This window comes from Pygoscelis adeliae, unplaced genomic scaffold, assembly GCF_000699105.1.
Source record: "Pygoscelis adeliae isolate BGI_AS28 unplaced genomic scaffold, ASM69910v1 Scaffold57, whole genome shotgun sequence".
NCBI lineage: Eukaryota > Metazoa > Chordata > Aves > Sphenisciformes > Spheniscidae > Pygoscelis > Pygoscelis adeliae.
Window position 1 is genome coordinate 19,002,220 of NW_008825615.1, and position 8,943 is coordinate 19,011,162.

General features: G+C 39.2%; 1 protein-coding gene across 1 annotated transcript; it reads right to left on the bottom strand.

The window, feature by feature from the left end:
- Positions 1 to 4,244: 4,244 nt before the first annotated feature.
- CLN8 (ceroid-lipofuscinosis, neuronal 8 (epilepsy, progressive with mental retardation)) lies at positions 4,245 to 7,919 on the bottom strand. The gene is made up of 2 exons (XM_009333206.1): positions 7,276 to 7,919; positions 4,245 to 6,635 (listed from the first exon to the last, which is right to left on the bottom strand). Exons 1-2 carry the CDS (start codon positions 7,816 to 7,818, stop codon positions 6,321 to 6,323), a joined length of 858 nt encoding a protein of 285 aa, XP_009331481.1. The 5' UTR covers positions 7,819 to 7,919; the 3' UTR covers positions 4,245 to 6,320.
- Between the last annotated feature and the right edge of the window lie 1,024 nt (positions 7,920 to 8,943).

Sequence of the window (8,943 nt, forward strand, 5' to 3'; positions counted from 1 at the left end):
TGATAATACAAGAATAAATTACTACTAATTAGAACACACTGTAGGCTCCTTCAGCCTTGGGCAATACATTGCTTGGGAACTTTGATGTCCTAAAAAAGGGTCCTCAAACTTATCCTCAACCAGTGTCGCGGTGATACTTAAAACAGTATGTTGCTTAGGAAAAAAAAAGAAGAGTTAAAACATCAGACAATCTACATATCCAATGTCCAACTGCAACCTGGTCAGCACTGTACAATGTAACAACCAGTCTCAGCTACCTCATCCCAAAGCCTCCTCATTTTTTTCATATTTCCTATGACTCCGAAGCAAGGCTGCTGCTGCTTTCCAGGATACACTTTCTTCCTGTAAATATGACCCACAAGACAAGATGATCAAGCTCTTGTTAGATGCTCCATGTCTACTTCTCTGTAGTTTTGTGGTTTGCCTGCATGGCTTTGTTTTTCAAGGTATCGTAGTTATCACCTTGATTTACTCTTAAGATCCTGACAGTAGAACTACACGGTCCAGAAATGTAGGAAAGTCCACCCTCTTACCTTCTACAAAATTAGTCCTTTCTCAGGTATATTTCCCCCCCCCCAATCAGCGCAAGCCCCATGCTTAAACTTCAGTGAGCACAGCGTTGGTGACGAAATACAGCGTTCACACAGTAAAGCGCTTTTGGCAGGAGAAGTAGCAGAGCAGGAGAGGAAAGCTGCAGACCTACATAGCAATAGCAACACAGAAGTCAGGCCAAGTGAGTACCTGGAGCTGCCACAATCTATTATCAGTACTAAAACAAGGCACATCCTCACAAGTCTTTACAGTAGATGTCAGAGAACATATTGGTGAGAACAGTGTCAGCTTATACGGCACTCTAATGTGAACTAAGCATTCAAAGGAGTAGAGGCAGCTAAAAAGAGAATCATATGAGGAAATAAATATTTCAGACCAGAAGTAATACGACCTTTATCTGATAAAGCTAGTATTAAATTTCCACTCTCTCGGCTCACGTCATATCCTTAAGGACTCAGAAGCGACCCAACCTGACTCATCAGAACATACACACACAGAGATAGCAGCAAGCAATGGCACAGCCGATTCCCTTGCTTTCTTCTTCGTTGTGGACATGTGAGCAGGCCCCACTCCTTTCCTTTAAAGCTAGGCCTGTCTGCCACCTTGAACACTGGTACGTCCCTGCACGTTTGCTGCATCATTATCTTTGTCATTCCACCTCCCCCAGCACTGTTTCACTTACGGGAAACAGGGAGGCACAATGTGCTGCAAGAACACTTGTTTCTGCTCTGTGGCACTACCACTAGCAGAACACACTAACTAGTCAATCAGATCCAGAGCGTGCAATGTCTCTTCCAACACTGGAAACCCATCTGGAGGCTGACGACTAGAGCAACAGGCATAATTTACTAATTAATGACCATCACTTATTTTTTGCTCCGAATTATCAACTTAAATACCAGTGCCATGACACAAGATCAAAGATTGTAATCACTGAATAACACTGTCAGCGTAAGTGTGCTCTAATACTTTTCTGGGAATATGGTAAGAACTACTAAATAAAATATATTTACCTATTAGCTGAAAACATCTGAATAGCAAAACATTAATAACATTTTAATTCCTTTTACAGATTATTTACAAAAAAAAGGACTTTATTCATACAAATACTATTATGTATTGTTTTTCTCATCTCAGCCTGTACCCACACACATTCCATAGTTAGTGGAGCTTTACACATGAACGTCTTACTTCTGCTTCAATTAATCTTGGCGACTTCACTGCAGAGGCAGCTAGCAAAATTACGCCAGCCAGTTGCTTACACAGTGCATTCTTACAAGAATAATTAAAATGCCAGTAATGATGCTATTTTTCTTTAACTCATTAATGCTAAAAAGCATCAGGAATTAATTCCTGCAAAGCACCATGCAAGGCATTTAATGCTTAGAATTGTATTTTGTTATTTAACAACGAGAAAAATTAAAAAAAAAAAAAAACAACATTTTAAGGTGGCTTTTACTAAACCATGAAGTGTCTTCATAGTTAGAGCCTAATGCAAAAATAGACCACACACTTCAAATACACAAGCCAGAAGGGTCATTTCCAAGTGATGCTTTTTAACCATTTTTAAGACATACTTACATATAGCGCAGCTTCTAGTGTTTTTGTCATGTAACTAAACATGCTCATGTTAATAACGTGTTAAATGTTGGCAAAAGGACATTAGTTTGCAAGGTTTTATAGCTATTTCCATGGATATGACATTACCTGTGTCAAGTTTAACAGAATATTTCAAAATAAACAAGTCACCTTTTTAGTGCATGCACTGCAAAAACTTTTTAAGCTACAAATAGCAAGTGAAAAATAATAGGCATTATTTTCACCAGTAAATGAAACTCACGGTAGACAATTATTCAATAAAATACTTTTATTTATGTACACAGTGGAAAGGTGCTGTACCATTCAACAACCGTTATACTGTACAAGAGCAGACTTGAATTTGCTTAACACTTTTAAATTCACTTTAAGTGGGAGTCTCCCTGAGGTTAAGAAAGGTGTCTTATAATTGTACATGACATCAATATTTAATCAATGTTATCAGGAAAAAGCAAAAAAACCTGAAAGATTTGGACATGAGTATTTAGTGGAAGAAGGGTCCAACAGTACGTGCTGAAAACTATTAGACAAAGACATCACCGTGGTCATGTGACTGCTGCAAGATCATGACCAGTACTGCAGGTAAGAGTAAATATTATAGAAAAATTGGTAGGTGGGAGGGGAAATGATGACAGGTTTTGGAAAAAACATAAGACAGGACACAAATGGAGGCAAACACAAACTGTGATTTCAGAATGCTGTTTGAAGACAGTAAGAACCAGATGCCTGACCAGGGTGTCTTAGATCAGATATTTTTCTTTAAAAAAAAAAAAACAAAAACCAAAAAACCACCAAACACCCCCACCCCTATCATAGCTTGTTGTTTGTTTTGGGTTGTAGGTTTGGGGTTTTTTTTAAAAAAAAAAGCTTCAGCCAGAAAGGTGACACAAACAGCACTCCTTGAATAAGCTTGTCCAACAAGAAAGCAGGATGAAGTCTCTAATAGTCACCTAGGCAAACAAAAAATTCACCCAAAAACATACTATGCAAGAGTTTTCCAAATCACGGCAGCAGCGCACCCTGTGACCTGACCCAGCCACTACTGAAGCTGACTGTGAACTTTTCTACATCGGATTGCGGAGGAGGCCTTATAAGAGAGGCCCAACAGGACTGGGATTAGTTTCACATTAACAAAATTTATAAACAAGCTACGGCTAGTCTACCTTTGGGTTGAAAAGCAGCACTTAGTTGTAAGAGTAATTAGACACCAAAACCCACACTTAGAGAGCTTTTTCAGTCATTTTCAGCGCAATGAGAGAGTCATCCACAATCATAAACCAGAAAATCCTCTTGAAGGGAGCAGCCAAAAGGCAGTGAAGGAAACACTCAAGTATAAAAAAAAAAAAGAGTCTCTGTGTAACAGAACTAGTAACTCCAACTCTAGGCCATCAAGATGAAGAAGAAAGGTTGTCTGTATTTTTATGTCCTGTTATATTTCTAGCTGGACTGTAAAATCCCCTTGCCCCTCAAAACAACAGAAATAAAATGAGTGCTGTTATTTGCTTTATTGCATAGCTCTCTTGTTCTAGCAGGTCTAGCAGTATTCAGGTTAACAGGTGCTCTTAGGTATTATTAATTATATAGTTAAGACATGCAAAAGATTTGAAATATGCCATAACAGTCTTTGCGTGAAAAAACTCACACTAAGATGCATACTAAAAAAATTGCCTTATTATGATAAAAAATACTTTTAATGAAAGATTTAAAATCCACTTAATAACATTACACAATACAAAATATTAAACTTTGAAGTCTGGTGCCACTGACATAACTATCCACCTGTCTGCTTGTACCACACCTAATCTCTTTTTTCAGTCCTAAATTCACTACTAACTCCAACCCTCCAAATTCTTTTATTTTAGCACATAGAAACTTCATCTCCTTTAGCCAGCCACTGTAAGAATTACACACTTGGCCCAAACTTATTCTCTCCTGATGCTTCTTCTGTTTTCTCTTAGGATTCTTCATAATTCTGTAGCTGGGATTTTTATAATTATTACCTTGTTTAATTGAATCCAAACCTTTAGGTTTTAAGCTGCATAGAGCACCATCATTTTGATATCATTTTGACATTTGATATCAAATGATATCATGATTTTGATATCATTTTGACTTATCCACCACCTTCCCCCCTGGAACTCCTGCAAGTGAGGTTTGGATTCTGCATGATATACATTTGGATCACATATTTGGGTTCTGTTTCTGAGGAATTCATCCCTCTGCTTTCTTCTAAAATACTTTTAACATTACTCTCCCCGACACAGCCCCTCAGGAGAGGTACGCAATTTCAAGCTTTAGAGAACGCTTTTTTTTCTATAGGATGGCATCCAGACAGGTGACACTGCCAAAACACTGCAACCTCATTCTGGCCTGCTTAGAAACAGGAAGGTAGCACAAAATTTAGATTTTCTCTATTGAATATCAGCAGGATAACAGACAGGATTGCTGTGTAAAATTACTATGACCCTCTCAGCCTAGTATTGAATGGGCAATTTCAGATATTCACCACTTCATCATTATCAAGATCAGGCTATACATTTGTGACCTCATAGTAAGAAGTTTCCTCTCCCTCATAGAGCAGCTCTTCAACTCTGCGCTCACACAAAGCTAGTTAGGAACACAGCAACCTGACCACTAGCTTCCTCCCTTCGCTCAGAACAAAATCAAAGACATTCCCACCAAAAATTAATAAAATGGGCTTGTTTACAGCAAACAGAGCTTCCCTTACACATTTAAAACAATGTGCTCAACCACAGATCAGTACACAAAGCTTCTAACACATGCCTTGACCTAAAATTCTTCACAGCTTGGGCTTGCCCAGTCTTACTACTTTGGAAAATAAATCTTTGTAGCAGTCACGTCACAATATACGACAAAGTTTCAAATGACAGGCTTTTTATCTCAGTAGTTCAGTGCACCAAAACTACTATCTTTGTGGCTCTCCTGCCACTAGGCGTCACTGTCTTCTATTGTGATCTTTATACCTTCATCTGCTGTCCAACATCTCACCCAGGAACTGTCAGACCAATACTGTTAGTGGGAGAACATCCACCACAATTTGCCAAGCCCCTATCTAAAAAGCAACCCTATTCCTTAGGTCAAGGAAAGATTTAGTGATGTGGCAGATAAAGTGCAAACGATTGTTAGCGTCACTTTGTATGTTATTCTAAGTAAAATAAAAATACTAAAAGAACAACTGAACTAAAGGAGGTGACATGGGCTTTCCTCCACAGAGGAGTCACCTCAGATTCTAAAACCCTCTATAACTAAGAGAATTTCCAAAAATGGGAGGAACCATAACAGGAGCACTAGTGGAACTAATTGCATGACCACTCATGTGGGACCTACAAAGAAAATAATTTTATCAGTCAACCAGCAATCTCTTCAAGGATGAAACAGAGCCAAACATTCTGTTGTTGCCTCTCATATTTCATTGATTTCAAGTCCAGAAAGGACCACTATGATTACCTAGCTAGACCACGTGTCTAACGAATGCCTGCATCCCCACATGAAAGTTTGTGGTGAATATGAACTCCTCCCATACTGAGGGCAACCTGGAAACTACAGTTCACTTTGACAGTGAACACTCAAACAGTTATCTTCCTCTTCCTCAAGTGCACTTAAAAGAAAAAAGAACCAAAAAACCAACCCAAACCCCAGCCATGACTGCATTCTGCCACGTGACCAATTCAGCCACTTGGAATGATTTAATGGCACACAGGAACTAGGTACCCATGCATACCTAACTTGGGTCGTAATTGATCTTAATAAATAACTTAACATAATTTCCAGTATCAGTATCTCCACCACATGAGAAATACGATTCAAGCTAAACTTGATTCAAGCTGAGCTTAATAGACAAATTAACTGTAAAGCCACTTTGAAGCATTAGGACAAAGGATACCATTAGAGAGCATGTCACTACTAAATGATGAAATACTGTCCTACCTGACAAAATCGTTGGGGTAATTCGTTACTAAGAAGTTGAAGATCTTATGTGTATGCACATATGAAACGCAAACAACGCTTTTAAATACTTCTGATGCATACAGAATATTACCAGCAAGGAATCAGTGTTAATGAGCTTCTTGAAAAAGTTTCTAGTTCATGGGCAAAGAATTACTTCGCATTGTATTCTCCCACTACCTTACTAGGAAACAGCTGTTTCAGTGTTACATGCTCTTCTTTTGATGTGTTTCACCATTTAATGTTCCATTTTCCATTGCTTTATTTTCAAAGTTCCAGTCAGTTGGGCTGAGGAGTTGCTGAGTTTTTTTGTATGTCCAGTATGGGTTAAGTATTAGCGTAACAGCAAATAATCCCGAGAATAAAACAATAAAATGAAGAAGTCCCAGATTTTCCATCACAGAATTCCAATTGAAAATGCACACCCACCACATGTGGTAAGTAAGAATCATGCGGCAGTGAAACAGGTGGATCATCACCCACTGGTTTGCCTTCCAGAAGAAGGTATTAGCACAGCCAGCCTAGAAAAACAAGAACAGAAAGTATGCAGAAGTGAGATTGTTACTTCGAGATAAGGAACTGAGGAATCTGTAGAACTAACGCAGATATCCAGCTTTCACGTACACATGCTCTCAGGCATTTTTTCCATGTAGACCTATGATATTCCACATGCATAGCATCCCAAACTCAGAATGAATCTATACCATCTCACTATCCACATGCACACAGCATCACACAGAAACCTATATGGAGAACTATAGAGATATCATCACGACAAAAGCAGGTTATCACATGGATATCATCAGCAGGTTATCATGGATATCATCAGTTAGCTTTTCAGCAAAACTGCGTTCATCTATCTAAACAAACCACACAAATATTCCACATGCATAGCATCCCAAACTCAGAATGAATCTATACCATCTCACTATCCACATGCACACAGCATCACACAGAAACCTATATGGAGAACTATAGAGATATCATCACGACAAAAGCAGGTATCATGGATATCATCAGCAGGTTATCATGGATATCATCAGTTAGCTTTTCAGCAAAACTGCGTTCATCTATCTAAACAAACCACACAAGATTACCTACGGACAAGCGAGATGCATGAAAACTGTTACAAACATAATTTGAAAATTACCACGTTCTTACCTTTAGAAGCATCCAGGAAATGCATGTTGAGGGAGTACTCATCTCCAGCAACATTCCCATCAAAGGCAGATAATGTCCAGATTTCACATTAATTACTAGACCAGCCAAGCCACCAAAAGCAAGCAAGTGATGAACTACCAAGAACACATCAAATGTTCTAAAAATAATGTTGGACATGTGAACAGCTGCATTTTCAAGCAAGAAAAATCCAGCCGCTATTAAACAGTTAAACCAACTCCACTTCTGCTGTGAATACACTTTGTCAGCATGAAAAACAGGATCTATGAGCAAAGCCCATAACCCAGCAACGCAACTCTGAAGTCCAAACACACCACGTGTGACCGCCATATTCCAAAACACCTTCTCCTTTGCATACAAGGCACGATAAGTGCTACTTATCCATGAAGACAACCAGTGAGACAGAAGAAATACTCCCAAGTAGATTAAAAAACCAGCAGCTAAAAATGTGAAACGAACTTCCCATAAGAGATAGTCCCAGTCAAAAATCGTCCCAAACACTTGATCATCGTTTGTAGGATTCATTTCTTCTTTCTTACAGAGCAAAGCCTTGCAAGGGGCTTGACACTTCTCACCCGCGCTATAGTCTCCTTTATGCGTATTCAGCCTCTGCTATTATGCAAACCAGAAACCATGAACTCTTCCATCTGGAACAAGGAGAAAAAAATTAAGTGAATTTTTAAGTCATCCATACGCGTAGCTTCTAAACCATAGAGAACGCACTTCCACTGCAGTTACGACTTTGGTCCTGTTGCCATCAGGCACAGTCATCCCAAAGACAGGTAGACAGACAGACAAAAAAACCTTAAGATTAACAATTGGCCTGCAAAATCTGTACTAGTACAAAGTAACGCACTGAAACAAAAGCTGAAGAGGGCAAAGTAGGAAGGTAAGAAAGAGGAAGAGAAAATACAAGAAGCAAACCCTGTTTTCTTACTTATGAAACTTGTATTTCAACAGCAGCGTGCAGTTATTCTCCTACTCTTATTATTCTCCGACTCCCCTGCTCTTCCCTCACGGATTTTCCACTACTTCCTACAGCTTTGTGTGCAATTCAGAACCTCAAATACAGGACCGGGACATAAAACTACAAAAACTTAATCCAATAAGTGGGACCACTTACACAGAAAAGGGCTTTCAGGATCATATCTCAAAACAAGACTTTGCAATCAGTTTCTGAATATTAAACCACTTTCCAAAAGAAAACATACTGCAAAAATGCAAGAAGAATATGGAATGCAGACAAGCAACATTAGTGTGTATTATTAACAACATTAGCATAATTAACTGAACAGCCCAGCAGTAAGTGCCTCAAGTTAGCTGAAACTTCCTGAACACACCATAGTTCAAAACCAAAGATTTGTGGGGTGGGAAAAGCCAGACAATACTGAAATATTTGAATGCCAGCTCATTTTATGAACGATTTAGGTGATAACAACATGACCACTAGACCCACTGCAGCCTGTAAATGCTCAGAACCACAATGCGTTCGGGAGTTTGATAAGAGCTAGATGAAAAAGCCGCAACGACCATCGAGTACAGAGCCCCTGGTGAGCTCCCGCCTCGCTTCACCGTGCAGCAAATGCCACGACGACAAACCAGATCCTGCAGGGACCTGCTCACCCCTGCCTCTGCTCGCAGCTGCCTCCC

Bases quoted from the DNA above. Each gene is read 5' to 3' on its own strand.
- CLN8 (XM_009333206.1), bottom strand. From the start codon at position 7,818: ATGAATCCTACAAACGATGATCAAGTGTTTGGGACGATTTTTGACTGG. The intron at 6,636-7,275 runs GTAAGAACGTGG...TTGTTTTTCTAG, and splicing joins TTTCCTGGATGCTTCTAAAG to GCTGGCTGTGCTAATACCTT.